The following is a 19,336-nucleotide window of genomic DNA, read 5'->3' as shown; positions in this document are numbered from 1 at the left end:
TTTCGACTGCTGAGTTTAAGGCATATAACCATTTTCCACATGGCCAAGTGCTTTGGGAAAACCTGTCAAGTTGAGTTTTCTCCCTGGACATCTTCCTCCTGAGAGCTTACATCCTCTTGTTCCAACCTGGACTCAATACTATGGGCCTGATATAAAGCTCTTATCCTGCCATGATGCTGGGTTGGTGCCCTGATTCCTAATTTCTCTTGTTTTCCTTGTTTTTTCCCTTATTCGTTGGGGAGTACATCCTCCAGTATCCTTTTCAAAAAGCCCCACAGACAGTAAAGTCTGAAATCTCTGTGGCTGAAAGTGTTTTAAACCTCATGTGACGGCAATTTGGCCTATAGAATTATAGGTTGAAATGGCAAGTCCCTACTGAAATCCAAATCTTTTAACTCCTCGGTGGCCATGAATTTGGTTAGCAATGGATATTCTGGTTAGCTAAGTAACTTTGGTTCCTGAGTTTCAGAAAGGAAATAAAAAACATTCACTTAGTAAGGGGTGTCTCAAAAAATTTACTGTTATCTCTTTGCTTCATGAGTTTGGAGAGCAGAAGTTCTCAGGACTCTGAAGACTTTGGTCCGCCATTTTGTGTCATCCAGATTTGCTAATGAAGAGTCTAATTCATATGTTATTTTTGTACCTGATGATTGTTTTTTCCCCCCTCTTTGGAAACTTTTACAATTATCTCTTTCTTCTTGTAGTTTTGAAACTTCACCATGCTGTGCCTTGGTGCGGGTCTTTTTTGTTCATTATATTTGACACTCTGTTGGGTTTTCTAATCTGCAGACGAAGTTCTAGGGATAGCCTCTAATGTTATTTCATTTTAATAATCCGTCCCACCTCCTTAAAATTTTTTTCACATTGTAAAAACCAATAGTCTGATATTAGACCCCTATATTTATCTTCTGTGGCTTTTATCTTTTCTTTCACTTTGTCTCTTTGAGGTCTACTTTCAAAGATACTTTCTCATCTCCATCTTCCAACTCTATTAATTAGTTTTAAATTTTAAATATTTTTGAAAGCTTTTACTGTTTTGATAACTGTTTCATTTCCTGTTTTTATAAGTGCGATGTCTCCAAATCTTTTTATACAGCTTTTCTACTTACACAGTCAGCAGTATCTCAAATCCTAAGTATCTTAGAAATAGTTTTTCATTTTTACATAGTGCTTGCTCCATCAAAAGATCAAAATGTACCAAAGATTTTAAGCAGCATGAGGCATTACCAAATCTGTGTTTTCTATGGTCAGCCTGGAAACAGCGGGAAGAACGGATTGGAGCAGACTGAAGACAGGGCTTGTAATCTAGATGAGAAATGACGAAACTCTTCTTTTAGGCAATAGTGGGGGGATGAAGGCTAAAGAACAGAAGACAGATTTTAGGAGGTGGAATGGCCCAGGATCTGGTGACCTATTGGTTAGAAGGAAAGTAAAAAGTCCAGATTTAACCACCAGGTTATGGTTTGAACAAAAGCAAGAATAGTTGAATTTTTCCAAATAATAATGATCTGTTTTGAGTATGTTTCACAGTGACTTAACTACGTGTATTATTCAGTCTTAAGTGAGTTAAGTGAGATTACAACTAAATAGAAGTTGCATTGTTCTATAGAATAAAAATTTCCCCCACTGCTCGTTGCAGAGATAACTCATTATTAACATTTAAAGAGAAATTTAAAAGCTTCTAAAGTAACACTTGTATTTTTCGTGACCATATATTTAGTTCAAAAGATTAAAATGTTCTAAAATATTTTTATAAATATTTTTATCTATAAAAAGATATTTTTATTTTTAATTAGATGTAAGAAAACATACCAAACCTTTACAGTGACCAACTTTTTTATTAATATTCCTTGGAAAAATATGTAGGAGGATGAAAAAATTCGCAGTAAACAAAATTTCACGTTTAAATGAAAGATTATGGTGGTGTCCCCCTTCAAGCCCTGGCGGTCCCTCCTGCATGGCCCCCACTCCCCATGGGCTCTTAAGTTTAAAATTATGGAAGAGACACTATGAAAGAAAATTTTATCACAAAATATCAGAATATTTTGAAATAAAAAAGTCATTCTGCTATTATACTTTCATTGTTGTATTTCCATGGACTCAAGGGATTTTGCAAGGTAATTCCCTTTTCGTCAATGAAATACCTGCTTACTATTTAACCAGTTTAAAATACAGATGCAAATATTTACTAAATATATATTTTAAATAGATACAAATCACTTCATTCCAGAAAATCTTAGTTCTATTTAGAATCATTAGAATATTTATATTTAACTACTCCAACATAATCTATGTGTATTAAGCAAGCAGGAGCTCTGACAGAAAACAGTCTGATTTGGTTTTATAAATAATGAAGATGACTTAAAATGTAAAAAAAACAGAGCTTACAAAATATAGCTCAAACCACCTGATTCTTTGAAGTCATACCAGCCATCTACTTCTAAAAAGTCCTTATCAAAGCTATTTCTTTAAACCCAACATTTACTGACTCAACAGATGGGTTTTAAAAATGAGGAATGTAATTTTACTTTCAACTCACTGATTATATACTCAACTGGCAGCTTTAAAAAAATAATTTTAGAATACATGAAGACCTGAATTAAACCATTTTCAACATTTTCCCAGGATTGTTTGCCTCTGGCTTGTTTTTACGTATGAGCTTTAAAAAGATCTGTCACAGGTAGGACACAAAAATAATTACTTGCAACTATAAAACCTCTCAAGTAAGCTCCCAACGTCACATCACAGCTTTTTCCTTTTCTTGTAAGAATCATTACTGTGAACTCGAACTCGCTGGTACACGGAGGATGCTATTTTCATGCTGTCTTTCTTTGTAGATGTCTTGTCTATTGCTCCAGGTTTCCAAAGTAACAACTGTGCATCTTCCCCTCCGGTTAGCAAAGAATCATCCTGCACATTCCAACAGAAAGAACGGACGGTAGCAGCATGCCCTCCGTGAAGGCTGGTCACGTGACTCAATCCTGATGAAGCACAGCTTAGTAAGTGAATAATTCCTGTGTTTGTGCCCCCAACAACAAACAATTTGTCCATTTTCTCGTGATATAGGCCGCCAACCAAATAGTCCAAAATACCTTCTTTTACATTAATTACTTCTCTGACATCCGGGATGTTCAAACGTGTAATTGGTTCATCAGTATCCAGATGATTAAGATCCCACCAACAAAATCCTTCACCATGCGTCATGCAGTAAATCTGTTTATAATCTCTCCCCGACCAACCGATGCAGCTTACGGAAGAAACGCAGTTACAGGTTGTAACCAGTGCGTCATCTTCATTATCGATACTAATATCAAACACATTTACCAGGCCATCAGTTGAGCCGGAGACTACCATGTTGGGATTGCTGGGATGGAAGCGTACTTGAGTGACATCATCACTGTGCGTCTCTGAGTACGCTCCAAGTGGGTCTTTAGAAGTAGACAAGTCCTGAGAACTAATTCTTGCATCCCAAAATACCAACAGTGCATCATCATCAACTTTCTCTGTACCAGCACAAATGACATGGTCATTACAGCTGATATCAAAACTAATAAAAATATTGGAAGGGTAACCCTTGAACAGCTGGACAGGCTTCTCACCGGCTAATCGAGCATCCCAGCATTTTACAGTGCCGTCGGTACATGATGAATATACACCGTCACCAGAATTTGCAAATCTGACTCCATTAAGCCCAGGATACCCACGAAATTCACGTAGTATGGATAACCTTTCTTTGTCATATATTCTGATTGACCCATTAGAACATAAAACAGCGACCAGGCTTTCTTTTTCTGCTTGTTTGGTTTTTGATGTATCTATGCCAAGCAGGTAAGTAGGCTCTGTAGTCCCTGAGGAACGTGTAACAATGTTCAGGTCAGCCAACTGCTCCTCAACCTTCTCCATGTCAGGAGGAGTGTCCAAGCGTAGTAAAAATCTGTAATAAAAATTTAAAAATTAAAATTAAACCCAAAGCTTCTCTAAAATTATAATTAAGTCAAGAACATTTCCCTCTTAGGGCTGGCACAAAATAGAAATAAAATAAAATCAATCCTAATATTTTAATCTTTCCCTCCTTCTAATTCAATCACTCTTGAATACTGAATCTACCCTATATATTTTATGCCAGCAAGAGAAGTCTACAACATGTATATGTACTGCTCAGCAGTTCCTTCTAGCTTAAACCCAATTTTTTTTAAATGTTTATTTACTTTTGAGAAAGAGAAAGAGAGAGACAGAGCACAAGCATGGAAGGGACAGACAGAAAGGGAGACACAATCCAAAGCAGGCTCCAGGCTCTGCGCTGTCAGCACAGAGCCCAACGTGGGGCTCGGACCCATGAACCACAGATCATGACCTGAGCCGAAGGCGGGCACTCAACTTGCCTGAACCACCCAGGCGCCCCAGCTTAAACCCAATTATTGGTCATACTCATAAGTCTCAGCATTAGCCAGGATCTCCACTTTGGAATCATCTCCTGGCCCTAGATGCCATATGCAACTTTTAGAATTTAAACACAGTAGTGAATGCAGAAAAATGGTCCTCTAAAGATGTCTAAGCCTTAATCCCTGGAACCTGTGAATACTGAGTTACGTGACAAAGAGTAATTGAGGTAGCCAATCAGTTGACCTTAAAAAATATATATTTTCAAATTACTGAAGTACTGTTGACACACAATGTCACATTAATTTCAGGTGTACGACACAGTGATTCGGCAAGTTTGTATGTGATTATTATGCTCACCATAAGTGTAGCTACCATCTGTCACCATATAACACTATTACAATACCACTGACTATATATATTCCCCATGCTTTTTTTTTTTTTTAATCTCTGTCACTTACTTATTCTGTAAGTGGAAGCCTACATCCCCCACTCCTTTTTATCCATTTTACCTATCTCTCTCCACTGCTCCCCTCTGGTAACCATCAGTTTGTTCTGTGTATTTATGGGTCTGTTTCTGCTTTTTGTTTTGTTTTTTAAATTCCACATCTAATGAAATCATATGGTATTTGTCTTTCTCTCCTGGACCTATTTCACTTAGCATAATACCGTCTAGATCCATCCATGTAACCTGTTACAGCAACAATAGGAAACAATACAACAGGGGCTCCCAATAGGAGATTCTGGAGAAGTGCTTCTCAGGCTGCAGTAGCTTGTAAACGGTAGAGCTGGAGTGTGAATGTAGGTACTCTGTCCAAGGACTGTGCTCTTCATGACCGCACCACATGCTCTATTTTTCTTTCTTTTTAATATTTGAGAGAGAGAGAGAGAGCAGGGGAGAGAAAGAAAGAGAGAGGGAGACACCAAATCTGAAGCAGGCTCCAGGCTCTGAGCTGTGAGCATAGAACCTGATGTGGGGTTCGAACCCACAAACAGTGAGATCATGACCTGAGCTGAAACCAAGAGCCAGCTAGCTGCTCAAAGGACTGACCCACCAAGATGCCCCTATTTTTTAATTTTAGAGGGAAAGAGAGGGAAAAGGAGAGAGAGGGAGAGAGATGGGGGGAGAGAGATGAGGGGGAGAGAGGAGGGGGAGAGAGAGAAGTTTAAGTAGGCTCCATGGTTTGCAATACCCAACACGGGGTTCAATCCCATGATCCTGGGATCATAACTTAAGCCAAAATCATGAGTCAGATGCTCAACCAACTGAGCCACCCAGGTGCCCTAGAAGTTTAATCAAGTTTATCATGCCTTTTTAAATTTTTTTAATGGTTTATTTATTTTTGATACAGAGAGAGACAGAGCATGAGAGGGGGAAGGGCAGAGAGAGAAGGAGACACAGAATCTGAAGCAGGCTCCAGGCTCTGAGCTGTCAGCACAGAGCCTGACGTGGGGCTCAAACCCACAAACGTGAGATCTGACCTGAGCCGAAGTCAGAGGACTAATGGACTGAGCCACCCAGGCGCCCTATCATGCCTTTTAAGCTAATAGTAATTTGCAGGACTATGGCCATGCACTCAAGCAGGACAGTAGTGCTGTACTCCTTCCCCCCAGTACATTGCCTGCAGAGTCTGTTTCACATTGGAACCGTGCCCTGCATGGCTTTCATTCAAAGGATTCTGGGGGTTGATGGGATGGGCAGAGTAGGCCCCAGTTTGAATAGTACAGCAGACTTAACATGTTGAGACTGTAGCAATGATAACAATCACAGTAGCTGTCCACTTGAGACACTTCAAATGCAGGACAATAAGAAAGGAAGGATGGAAGGATGGATGGATGAAAGAAAGGAAGGCAGGCAGAGGGAAGGAAGGATGAAAAAGAGAGAGAGGGAGAGAGGGAGGAAGGAGAAGGAAGAAGAAAGATATTAGAGGTAAGGTGTGCGTATCTTATAATAATCTCAAACTATAGAGCTTATATTCGTTCACAGATACAAACAGTAAAATAATTCAATCTCTTTGGGGAAACATGAAAACCTCTAGCTTATGTTTTAACACATTAATATGCAAGTGAGTCATATTTGAAATCTAACTTTCCAAGGCTATGTAGTTAATTCTTAATTTTACATACTAATGATTCATTCTAAGATGATAAACACATTTTCTTCTATGTATAGCCCTTAATCTGAGTTTCTCTGCATGATCCACTTCCCAATCCCCAAGAGAAGCCACAGGCTCTCTCCTCTTCCCACTCAACACTCTCGCTGGGTAACTTTCACATTTGTGCTTCCAGCGCCATGTCAATGATCTCATCTATTTACAAATCTGTATTTCTGTCTACTTGCCATTTCTTTTATGTATCGCACTACACTCCAAAATAAAAGTGATTATTCCTGCTTCCCCCCCCCCCCCAACCTTCCTCTTAAAAACAAAAACAATGTATGCTTCACAATCTTCTCCATTTTGGTCGGCAGCATTAGCACCACAACAGGATTCTCATCTACTTGGTAAAGCCAGAACCTCTGTGGTATCTAATTCTCCTTGCTCAGGCCTCTCATCCAAACAGTTTCCAAACCCTACACTTGGGCTGTGTGATGCCTAGGGAAGTATTAACTTAAATCTATTTCAATAGATCAAAACCATATTGATGACCTCATATGATTCAATCCAACCAAAACATATGAAGAGAACAAGTAAGACTGACCATAATTTTTCTCTATTTGTTTCTGTTAGATGCATAAAAGGAAGGTTAGCATTTTAGATTTCAACAGGCTAGTGAGAGCCAAGGACATGGCGTGAGCCTTTCTTATATCAACATACACACGTACACACACCCAAATGAAAAAGGGTGCAAAAAGAAGGGGGCAGAAATAAGTACTAAAGTTAAGAATACGGAGGAGAAAAGAAATGAAAATAAGCCAAAAGGGAACAGTGGAGAAAAGGAATGTACAAAAAAGGTGGGGGTGCGCGGGAGGCACCGCCCCAGGCTCCAGAGCCACAACAAAGGTGAGGTGAAACAGGGCAGTTCTTACTCAGCCAACGCGGAGCTAAGAAGAGAGATCCAGATAATGGAAGTTTAGTAAAGTCTAAAGCTATGGTACTTTGTGTAGCTAAAAAGAATTTTTCTTCATTTTACAAAAATTGGCTGTTTGAGTCAGCTAGCAATCATAGCCAATTTAAATATGGGCCTAAGTATGCTGGGAACGGAGGTAGAAAAACTACTAATATCTCATCTTGAACCACCTAGTGCAGATCAGGAAACGCAAGAACCTCAAAACGGCTGTTGTGGTTCTCGCTGGGGTACTGAGTTCTCGTGTCTGAATATAATGCAAAGGGTGGAAGATGTTTACAAAGACAACCCAAAACATCTCGGGACGAGATTTCAGGGGGTGAGAAAATAAAATTCCTGATAAACTGCCATCCTGAAACATGGTAGGTGGGAAGTGCTGGCCAATCTCTTGAGTAATCATCCTTAGGGGCTCCTGGGCGACCCAGCCAGTTGAGCATCTGACCCTTAATTTCGGTTCAGGTCATGATCCCAGGATTGTGGGATTCTCAAGATTCTCTCTCTCTCCCTCTCTCAAATTAAAAAATAATATCCCAAACGTATCTAGCTGCAATTAGGTATTGCTCTTATTCTAAGCTGGCTAAGTTTAAGTATGAAATCTGAAGGGCAGCCTAAATATTTCTATAATGGAGGAGGAACATAGCTTTCTTTTCCATTTAAATAAGAAACAAAAAAAGAAAATAACATATTTTACATGTATTCAGAAACTATTGACTACAAAAGGCACTATGCTAAAAGTCTTCTGCATATTGTTTTGCATGAAATCAGAAATGGTGGTATCCTTAGAAATACAAATATTTCTGGGCCACCTGGATGGCTCAGTCATTTTAGTGTTGATTTCAGCTCAGGTCATGATCTCGTGGTTCTTGGGATCAAGCCTGGCATCAGGCTCCGTGCTGACTGCACAGAGCCTGCTTGGGATTCTCTCCTCTCTCTGTCCCTCCCCAGCTCAGCTTGGGCTCTCTGTCTCTCTCTCAAGATAAACATTAAAAAAAATACATGTATTTCTATCTTTCAGGTATGAATGTTCATCATACATGAAAGCTTTTACAGCACAAGCAAATACACTATTATACTTTTACTACTGAAGAGTAACAGTTGTATGTGAAGTGTATGTTGGACATAAGACTAGTTGTCTTTTGAGACAATTTATCAGACTTGAGTAGAAAAACCTACTTCCCCACAGCTGAAATTTAGTATTGCCCACTTACTATAAGGAATTAGCTATGATGACTGTGAGATGCAGAGGTCCAGTTGGGGCGCTTGGGTGGCTCAGTTGGTTGAGCGTCTAGCTTTGGCTCAGGTCATGCTCTCACGGTTCATGGGTTTGAGCCCCACGTCAGGCTCTGTGCTGACAGCTCAGAGCCTGGAGCCTGCTTCAGATTCTGTGTGTGTGTCCCTCTCTGACCCTCCCCTGCTCATGCTGTCTCTCTCTGTCTCTCAAAAATAAATAAAAAGCATTAAAAACTTAAAAAAAACCAACATTTTTTAAAAATGTTAAAAAAAAAAAAGAGGTCCGGCAAATGTCCCACATGTAGGGAAAAGTTTAATAACATCACAATCTATACTTACAATTTAACTACAATAATGCTATACCACATTTATGAAATTAGGCTAGGATAACTCAGCCTCACAGAGAAGAAAATCATCATAAATGGAGTTCAACGAATGCTAGGCTATGTGCTACCAACTTACAAGTAGTTTTTTTTTTTTATTCATTATCATTTAACTTTACAGGATAAGGATTATTATCCTCATTTTAAAAAACGTTTACTTACTTTTGAGGGAGGAGGGGAAGAAAGAGAGGGAGACAGAGGGTCTGAAGTGGGCTGTGTGCTGTCAGCTGAGAGCCTGTGGGGCCTGAGCTCATGACCATGAAATGATGGCCTGAGCCGAAGTCGGATGCTTAGTCAACTGAGCCACCCAGGAGCTCCTTATTATCCCTATTTTACAGAGGAAATTGAAGCTCAGAGGTTCTGAGTGACTTGTCAATGCTCTCAGAGCTACTAAGGGGAGGATGCGGGGCTGGGGGGGCTGGGGGGGAGGGGGAGTTTGGTTAAAACCCAAGTTGTAACTTCAAAACCTGTGAACTGGTGTTTACTCCAATACCGAGCTGCTGCTTTTCTATGTAAGTACTGAAGCATTAATGTCAACTATAATTAAGGAACATGCCTATCAGCCTTTGAGAGGGGGAATCACATGTTAACCCTACATAGAAGAGGAGAAAGAAAAGGAGCTGGAAGATTGCAAAAACAATTACTGGCATAGAAAAAGGTTACAGTCAGCAACCATCAATTACTCTTTATTTTTTGTGTCCCACTTTTCTTTCTTTTTAAACTTTTTATTACGGAATTTGTATGGAGTAGAGAATATGCACCCATCAGCCAGCATGAACAATTACATTCCTCAAAGTTATTACTAGGGTTGGGGGGGGACCTCATACATCATATACTGTGTGAGACGCAGTTAAGGAGCTAGTGGAGAGGATGACTGAACCTCTAACTCGTCCTCCTCTCCCACCTCCACGTGGCACCAGCTGGTTTGAAGACCTGACCTTTGCTCCAGGGGCAGATCCTGATTAGCCTAAACTAATCACAGTAATCCTACCCTTTTAAACCAGTGATTGGTTCAGAAACCTTATATTCTCGCCGATCCATGCACATATTCCCCTCCCAACTACAATTTGTTCAGATGTGCTATACTAATTCTAAAGTGGACCCAATTCAACTGATGGAAAGAACTTTTCTTCCATTAATCCATGTTAATGAGATTCCACACTTCCTATTTAAGTCAGTTTGCAGCTGAGTTTTTGTTAACAGCAGCCAGAACCACTCTAACTGAAGATAATCAAATAAAGTCTTGGGTATATCACCAAGTACTCACTTAATGTAAGAGGCTGTGGTAGAGGAAGATTTAGGGAACAGATTTTAAGAAGTCAAATTTCATTCATATTGAACAGAGGGACTTTGATCTTCTGTTCCCTTTAGAACATCTGTCCTCTCCCTCTCCCCACCTTTAAAATTTTTCATTCGAAAATAAAAGGGAAAAAATAAAATACACAAAAGACTTCCCAGAAGACTCTATAAAAAAATCTATGCTCTATATTAATGGTAGGATCCCTGATTCTAAAGACATCAACAAAATAAAAAAAAACAACCACTGAAATGATACAATATTTAAAAACAACGTAAAACTCCATCTGGTAAGTTTCTGTATATTTTTAAAATGTATTTATATTTTGACTATCTAAAATAGTCACATGGTTCAAAATTCAAAAGGTTCCAAAACTAAGGTCTTGACTTGTCTTAAGCCCCTTTCTTCTCCCAGGAGGCAACGGATATTACCAGTTTCTTCTGAATACTTTCAGAGATTATCAATTAGAAACTAATGCAGTGAAGTATTTTTAGCTTATCAAAAACCTATGAGTGTGGTACAAGAGAAAAAGCAATAGGTTTATGAATCAAACATTCTGGGAGGCACCTGGGTGGCTCAGTCAGTTAAGCATCTGACTTTGACTCAGGTCATGATATCACAGCTCGTGAATTTGAGCCCTGTGTCAGGCTCTCTGCTGACAGCTCAGAGCCTGGAGCCTGCTTCGGATTGTGTCTCCCTCTCTCTCTGCACCTCCCCAGCTCACACTCATGCTCACGCTCACGCGCGCACACACACACACACACTCTTTCTCTCTCTCTCTCTCTCTCTTCCCCTCTCTCCCTTGCTCTCAAAAACATAAACATTAAAAAAAAAGAATCAAACATTTTGAGGTGCCTGGGTGGCTCAGTTAAGTGTCTGACTCTTGATTTCAGCTCAGATCATGATCTCACAGTCGTGAAGTCAAGCCCCGCTGAGCACAGAGCCTGCTTAAGATTCTCTATCCCTCTCTCTCAAAAAAAATGGGTTAGGGGCACCTGGGTGGCTCAGTTGGTTGAGCATTCAACTCTTTGTTTCAGCTCAGGTCATAATCTCAGGGTGTGTCCATTCGAGCCCTGCATCAGGTCTCTCACTCTCAAATAAACTTAAAAAAAAAAAAAAATCAAACATCCTAATTTCATGCTCTTGTTCTGCCATAAAATAGCAAAGTCATCACAGTACAAATTACCTAAACTCTCTAAGCCTCAGTTTCCCCATATTTAAGTAGGAATAAAGCAGCACCAGGCTGGCTCCTGATGGCTCAAGATGCCCTTGATCTCGAGGTTGTAAATTCGAGCCCAATGCTGGATACAAACATCAGTTAAATACATTTAAAAAATAATAATAAAGTGGAGATAAAAATGGACACATTCAATATTGCGTACCTATTATGGCTAAGTACTATGCTAAATGCTGGAGATTCAGATCAAAAACATATTTCCTGTCTTTAAGAATTTAGGAGACTGAATAATAAACAGTTACAATATAGGGTGATGAGTATAAGAACAGGGGTAATCAGAGAATACAGGAACACAGAAGTATTAGAGGGCACAATTTTTGGCATTAAGAAAATAAGCAACAAATGCTAATTTCCTTTCTTCTCATGAATCTTCATGTGATTTGCATTCATTTTATTTCACTTCACATTCAAATTTTAAAAATTTATAATTCTTACAGCTTTTAAGAGGTAAGCAGTCTCAGTTACTTTTATATTAAGCCTTTTTAAAAAAATAATCAATATGCAAAATTTCATGAATACAAGTATCAAACAAATAATTCTCAATCTGAATAAATTACTGAAATATCAAACTGAGCTGATGCTTTTTAAGATTATACTTTTCATGAGGGGTGTCTGGGTGGCTCAGTTGGTTAAGTGTCCAACTTCAGCTCAGGTCATGATCTCAGTTTGTGAGTTTGAGCCCCTAGTCGGGCTCTGTGCTGACAGCTTGAGCCTGGAGCTTTCTTTGGATTCTGTGTCCCCCTCTCTCTCTGCCCCTCCCTGCTCATGCTCTATCTCTCTCTCAGAAATAAACATTTAAAAAATTAAAAAAAAAAAGAAAATGATAGAGTTTCACTGCTATAAGTTTATCTTTTAGTTAGGTACTAATCAGAAAAGCTTAAGATCTATTAAAAATACCCTGTGAGCTCCTTGAACAAATGGCTGATTCTAGGTGTAAGGCAGGGAAAATACAAGATCAGTAGAGAGCATCAAGTAATGCCAAAGTAAAGTAGTGCTTAAAAAATAAACAGGAAAGACACAAGAACCAAGGTCTCCCACTGGTCACACCAGACTAATTTGAATAGCAAAATAACAATAATATGGGATTATAATCCCAAGAATAAAATACCCATGAATCCATACTGATAAAAATAAGTAACTATATAAGTAAATCAACAACGGAAGAATTCCAAGTAATTTAAGCAGATATACCCCTCCAGGAAGTGGAGCTTAATTCTCCACCCCTCCTGTACTGACTAGACTTAATTACTTGTTTCAAAGAACAGAGTATGAAAAGAGTAAAAGACAGTATCTGTAGTAGAGAAACCTGGAAGATATCATCTTAACCAACTGATGAAGGTGAACATCATCAGCTATAGGCTGTGTTGACGTCACTTGCCCCCTGGTGTGACATGACAAAGATCCTTCCCTTCTGTGGTATTCTTCCCTCAAATCCATCACCCCAGTGTAATCAGGAGAAAAACCTACATTCAGGGATATTCTACAAATACCTGGCTGGTACTCTTCAAAGGTTTCAAGGTCATGAAAAATAAATAAGCAAAGTCTGAGAGACTATCACAGGTGGGAGGAGACTAAAGAGATCTGACAACTACATGCGGACACGGTATCCTTGATGGGACTGACCAGCAAAATGGTATCAGTGGAAAAGCTGGTGAAATCCAATCAAACTTTATAGTTTAGTTAATAGTATTGACACCAGTGTTAATTTCTTAAGTTCTAGCAAATGTTACCAAATTTAGTTTTGTTACATTAACATTAGGGAAGCCGGGTGAAGGGTACACAGAAACTGTAGTATCTTTGCAACTTTTCTATAAACCTAATATTATTCAAAAAACACTTTTTAGAACTCCCCTAGGACCCAGCAATAGCACTCCTAGGAATTTACCCAAGGGATATAGGAGTGCTGATGAACAGGGGCACGTGTACCCCAATGTTCATAGCAGCACTGTCAACAATAGCCAAATCATGGAAAGAGCCTAAATGTCCATCAATTGATGAGTGGATCAAGAAGATGTGGTTTATATACACGATGGAGTATTACATGACAATGAGAAAGAATGAAATCTGGCCATTTGTAGCAATGTGGATGGAACTCGAAGTTGTCATGCTAAGTGAAGTCAGGCAGAGAAGGATAGACACCATATGTTTTCACTCATAAGTGGAACAAGAGAAACTTAACAGAGGACCGTGGGGGAGGGGAAGGGGGAAAAATAGTTGGGGAGAAGGAGGAGCACTCTAATACCCACAGAGTTGGAAAGAAGTCAATTGAGGAGGAAGGCAGGCAACCTCAGAAAAACTCTCAGAAGTAAATACCCTTACTTACTAAACTGCAGGAGCTCAGCAAGAGAGCTGCTGGGGCTTACTGTATTTCTAAAGTCGTCAGGCTACTTGTGGGAGACGAGAAGCAGCTCACAGGAGTGGGACATCCCTGGGACTTGGTACAGATTGGTTCATGGGATCTCAGAGGAGAAAACAGAGACCAAGTCCCCCAAGGTTTGCCTCCATCTCAGCGACTAGTTTGCAAGTGGAAGTGAATCATGCCATGTCTGGGTCAGGCGATCCAGAAGTGGTATGTCTTCACCTTCTCTTCACCCATCTGCTGGCCGGATGCAGAGGACTACAAAGCCCTATGGGTGAGCCATGAAATGAAGGAGTCTGAGTCCCCCAGTCACCACACGAAAGGCTATCTGCTCACCAGAAAAACCTGTGTCTGGGTGTGTTGCTCAGTTGTGTAGATATCTGAGATATAAGTTTAAAAAACTGTACAACAAAATGACCCCAACCTCATGATATCATTCGCTTTCTCTTTAGGTTAAATTCAACACGGGGTGTGGGGCGGACGCTTGGGTGGCTCAGCTGGTTAAGCAACCGACTCTGGATTTCGGCTCGGGCCATCATCTCATGGTTTGTGAGACTGAGCCCACACTGGGCTCAGCTGGCAGCACAGAGCCCGCTTGGGATTCTCTCTCTGCCCCAGCCTGGCTCACACGTGTGCACGCGCGCGCTCTCAAAATAAACTTCAAAAAAAGGCAATTAGTTTCTTACACTAAGGAAACTAGCACTTTCATTTTATTTTCTATTAAATCCAAATTAAATTAAATGCAATACAACTTAGAGAAAATGTATACTATACCTCCTCACTTTAACAAAATCATTCCTATGCACATCTCTGCTCACTCTATCTGTATATATGTGCAGAAAGATCTTCAGAATAACATTCATTAAAATGTGGTTTAAATATCTGGAGTGCGTATGTGTACATGTGCGTGCACATGGGGTGGTGTTGTCTTTCTAGTACTTTTCTATATTGCTAAAATAAACATTTTTTAATGTTTATTTTTGAGAAAAAGAGACAGAGTACAAGTGGGGGAGGGACAGAGAGAGAGCTGAAGCAGGTTCCAGGCTCTGAGCTGTCAGCACAGAGTCCGATGTGGGGCTCGAACTCATGACCGTGAGATTGTGATCTGAGTCAAAACTGGTCGCTCAACCAACTGAACCACCTGGGCACCCCATATATTGCTAAAATTTTTAATAATAAACAGCTAATATGCAGTAAGGCTGGCTTCTGAACTCAAGCATTCTTGTTCGAGAGCCCACACTATTAACTCCTGTATTGTACTACATCTATAATAAGGCACACATACAGAGGAGTATATTATACATATGCATCTGTATAATAAGTATACATCAGTGTTATTTATTTAGTAATTTTTATGCCCAATGTGGGGCTCAAACTCACAACTCCAAGAGTTACATGCTCTACCAACTGAGCCAACCAGGCATCCCAAGTACATATCATATTTTTTAAAAAATAAGGGTAGGGGCGCCTGGGTGGCTCAGTTGGTTAAGTGTCTAGCTCTTGACTTCAGCTTAGGTCATGATTTCATAGTTCTGCCCCTGCCTTGCTAGCGCATGTGCACACACGCACATGTGTGTGCTTTCTCTCTCTCTCTCAAAATAAGTAAATAAACTTAAAAAAAAAAAAGGGTAGATTATGTTGCCTGTATAGTAAGCATATATCACAGCTGTTTTTTTACAAAGGGTGGGTTATATTAGTAGAGCACTTGGAAGGAGTTGCTACTGATGTCTAATGTCATGTATTAATGGCAAACATGAAAAATCTAATGGGAACCACAAACTCTCTAAGCTGGATATTAAAGAAGCTTATTAGTCATCAAACATATCTAATGTCAGCCTAACTGAAGCAAAATTGTACAAGTAAAACTTAAGAGGCTGGTTATTGATATTCATTTCAGAAAAGCCAGTACGTATGAAATCGTAACAATCACTCCTACGCATTATCAGTATGTCCTAGAGGAGACAATACCCTGGGGTTGAAGTATGTGTTGGTTTAACTTCAGCAGAACATCTCTCAGGAGACATTTATATCAAAAATTTAGACAAATTTGTGTGTATATTTTAAACTAACACAGAACTGGCTTTGAAATAATTTGCCAAAGATCCATTTGTTTTAAATTGGGAAGAAGTGCTGAATATTGAGTGGAAGGTATGCTAAACTGACATCTGCTACAACTTTGATGTAATTTTAAATATCATATTCATTAATGACTGAGACTAAATGTCTTTGTAAATTAAGCCTGCTTAGTGAGCCTGAATATGCTATTCTTATTCACAGGAATGTTCAAAGATACTGGTTGCAACAACATATGGCATCTCATGCATTAAATACACTAAAATTCTTAGGGAAAGCAGAGTTTTTAAAGTGCAGGAATCTGTTACCAAGAAAAAGGGGGAGGGGGAGGGGGAGGAGGGAATGACATACACACTTTCTCCTGCAGGAGGAGATACAACATTCAAGCATCAAGTTCCAGATATAACATTCATGTATCTTTTTAAAAACTAAGACATTTTCCTCAGTATCATCCTGTGATGCCTTAATTTCTCAAGTAAATATTCTGCCGAAAAGTCACGCTTTGAAGTAAATCAATGAATGCCCTGCCTCTTTCAACAAGAACAATGAACAGCGTTTGCCTTTCCAGAACCAGCTGGTTAAGCAAATAGAGAAACCAAACTTCCCCAGTCACCAGATGTCTTAATTTGGAACGGTTAGTAGCAGTGTGGAATAATCCAAAATTCTGCGTTGGTACTATATGTTTACTACTTCTTTTCCTAATTCTGAATAGACGCTTTTAAAAATTAAGCAAATGCATTCTTTTTAATAACTGCAAAAAAGGTGGAGGGATCAAAAGAACCAATGCCTACAGGTCATAACAGAATGATGTTAACATCTAAGAACCAGCCACTTTCTAACCATGGTTAGAAACTGATAAGCAATATCAACATTAAACCTACACAGAAGACCTAAAGAATGACCCTTTTCAATAACTCAAAAACAAGTCTTGAAGGACAGAAATGACAGTCCTACAACACACTGGATTCAGCAAAGAACAATTCAGCAAAGAACACAGGCAAAGTCCTTGCCTTCACGGAGGGCTGTCGGGGGAGAGACAGCTATTAGACAAATAACTAATTATGATAATGAAAAGTGAAAATGTTATAAAATATGGTATTGGGTTACGGCCGGAAAAATGAGGCAGGGCAAGCCTTTTGGATTCAGTCATTAAAGGAAACGCTCAGGGTGCCTGGGTGGCTCAGCTGGTTAAGGGTCTGACTCTTGGTTTCAGCTCAGGTCATGACCTCACACTTTGTGAGATTGAGCCCCATGCTTGAGGCTCTGCACTGATGGAATGGAGCCTACTGGGGATTCTCTCTCTCAGCCACCCCCCCATCTCAACAAACAAACTTTAAAAAATAAAGAAAGAAAACAAACAAACTTTAAAAAATAAAGAAAGAAAAATCTCACCCATGAGGTGACATTTCAGCTGAGACCAGAAGGAAATGAGGGTGTGGTCTAAGAGCCTCCTGGGCACAGAGAAACAGCAAGTGGAATACGGCAGCTGAAGCTGAGTCAGAGAAGGAAAGTGGTATAGGAAATAAGAATAAAAAGGTAGCTGGAGACAAATAAGAGCTTTGTAGGACCATGGTCAGAACTTGAGATTTTTTTTAATGTTTATTTATTTTTACACACACACACACACACACACACACACACACACACACACTCACAGAATCTGAAGCAGATTCCGGGCTCTGAGCTGTCAGCACAGAGCACAACGTGGAGCTTGACCTCATGAGCTATGAGATCATGATCCTAGCTGAAGTCAGATAATTAACTGACGGAGCCACCCAGGAGCCCCTAGATTTTATTCTTAAGTGAGAAAGAAAGACAGTTGAGAGCAGGTGAGAGATTCCTCTGGCTGCTGCCTAAAGAACAGACCTTAGGGCAAGAATGGAAGTAGTGAAAAGTTCGTGCAAAATTCTGGGTAGTGGATAAAAAAGAGAAAAGTGGCTGGATACAGGCCACAATCATGAAAGAGGAATAAGCAGAATTCCCCAATTAAACTTCAAGTAGGGTATGGAGAGAGGTGACAAAGATGGATGGCGCTTTGGTTTCTGGCCTGAGCAACAAGCCAATGTTGGCATGTTACTTTTAGGGTAACTGCAAGTTTTTAAGAAGATTACAAGATGATTAGTTAGATAGTTAGACAAGTATCCAATTGCTTAAATAGTCTTTACTGATCAACTGTGGTACATTAATACACTGGAATTCCACATGGCGATTAAAAAAAGCCAATATACTACTGGTACATACAACGATAATGGAAGAATCTCAGCATGGTTTAGTGACAGCAGCCTGAAGCAGAAGAATACTATTATAATTTCACTTCCACAAAATTTAAAAACAGGCCCCAAAAAAGTCTAAAATGGTAGAAATCACAATACAATCACAATTTTGAGGGGGATACAGGCCGGGAAGGAGAAGAGAACTTTGTGGGTGGGGCTTGTGCACAGATATATGCATCTGAAAAACAAACCATCATGGAGGAGAATGAGCCCCTGCTTCCACTGATTCTCACCTGGAGCGAAAAGCATCAACGGCTGGAAGAGGAAGAAGACAGTGTCCTGAAATCCCAGATCTGGCCTGCTAAAAGTTGGGAGTGGAGGAGGAACAATGAGGAAAAGTCTTCAACATACCAGGCCCAATACTAAGCACAGGCTATTAACATCCCATCGCTGAAGAATTTCAAGTAGTGCACCAAAGGTAACCATAGCAACAACAAAACCTGAAACAGCTCACCTACTGATTAGACTATTCAATCCTTAACACTTAAAGTCTGACAGAAGCAGAGATGTGTCCACTTCCAGGAATAAATATTATTTACCTCAGTGTCAACTATTCTTCTACATATGATTCCCAGAATTCAATTAAAAAAAGACATACGCAAGCACAGGCCAGAAAAAAATAACAAATTGTCAAGAAATAAGGCAATGAATAGAAAAGACATAGAGGTCACCCAAATAATGGACATTAAAATGATTATGAATTGGCTATTAAAAACAAAACAAAACAAACAAAAAACAATAAACGGTGAGAATGTGAAGCAATTGGAACCCTTATACAATATTGGTGGGAATGTGAAATGTAGCAGCCTGTGAAAAACAGTTTGGTAGTTTCTCATAAAGTTCAACATATGTTCATGCAAATATTTGTGTAGGACTGTTCACAGTAGCACTATTCATAAGAGTAAAAAAGTGTAAACAACCCAAATGTTCATGCATGGATGAGTGAATAAACAATACATGGCATGCCCATACAATGGAACATTATTCTGCCATAAAAAGGAACGAAGTCTTCTCAGATGCTACAACATGGATAAACCT

At 39.5% G+C, this 19,336-nt stretch overlaps 1 protein-coding gene across 4 annotated transcripts in view; it reads right to left on the bottom strand.

Moving 5' to 3' along the window:
• Positions 1 to 1,818: 1,818 nt before the first annotated feature.
• Positions 1,819 to 19,336, bottom strand: part of WDR89 (WD repeat domain 89) — a 35,777-nt gene continuing 18,259 nt past the window's right edge. For 2 of the 4 annotated variants that reach the window (XM_029952523.1, XM_029952524.1), the window contains exons 3-4: positions 18,532 to 18,599; positions 1,819 to 3,934 (exon numbers count right to left, since the gene is read on the bottom strand). In XM_029952523.1, the coding sequence (XP_029808383.1) occupies positions 2,743 to 3,903 (1,161 nt within the window). In that variant the 5' untranslated portion in view covers positions 3,904 to 3,934; positions 18,532 to 18,599 and the 3' untranslated portion in view covers positions 1,819 to 2,742. The remainder of the gene's footprint in view (positions 3,935 to 18,531; positions 18,600 to 19,336) is intronic. The other 2 variants (XM_029952522.1, XM_029952521.1) reach the window with 1 other exon arrangement.

This window comes from Suricata suricatta, chromosome 9, assembly GCF_006229205.1.
Source record: "Suricata suricatta isolate VVHF042 chromosome 9, meerkat_22Aug2017_6uvM2_HiC, whole genome shotgun sequence".
NCBI lineage: Eukaryota > Metazoa > Chordata > Mammalia > Carnivora > Herpestidae > Suricata > Suricata suricatta.
This window is presented reverse-complemented; position numbering and strand designations above follow the sequence as displayed.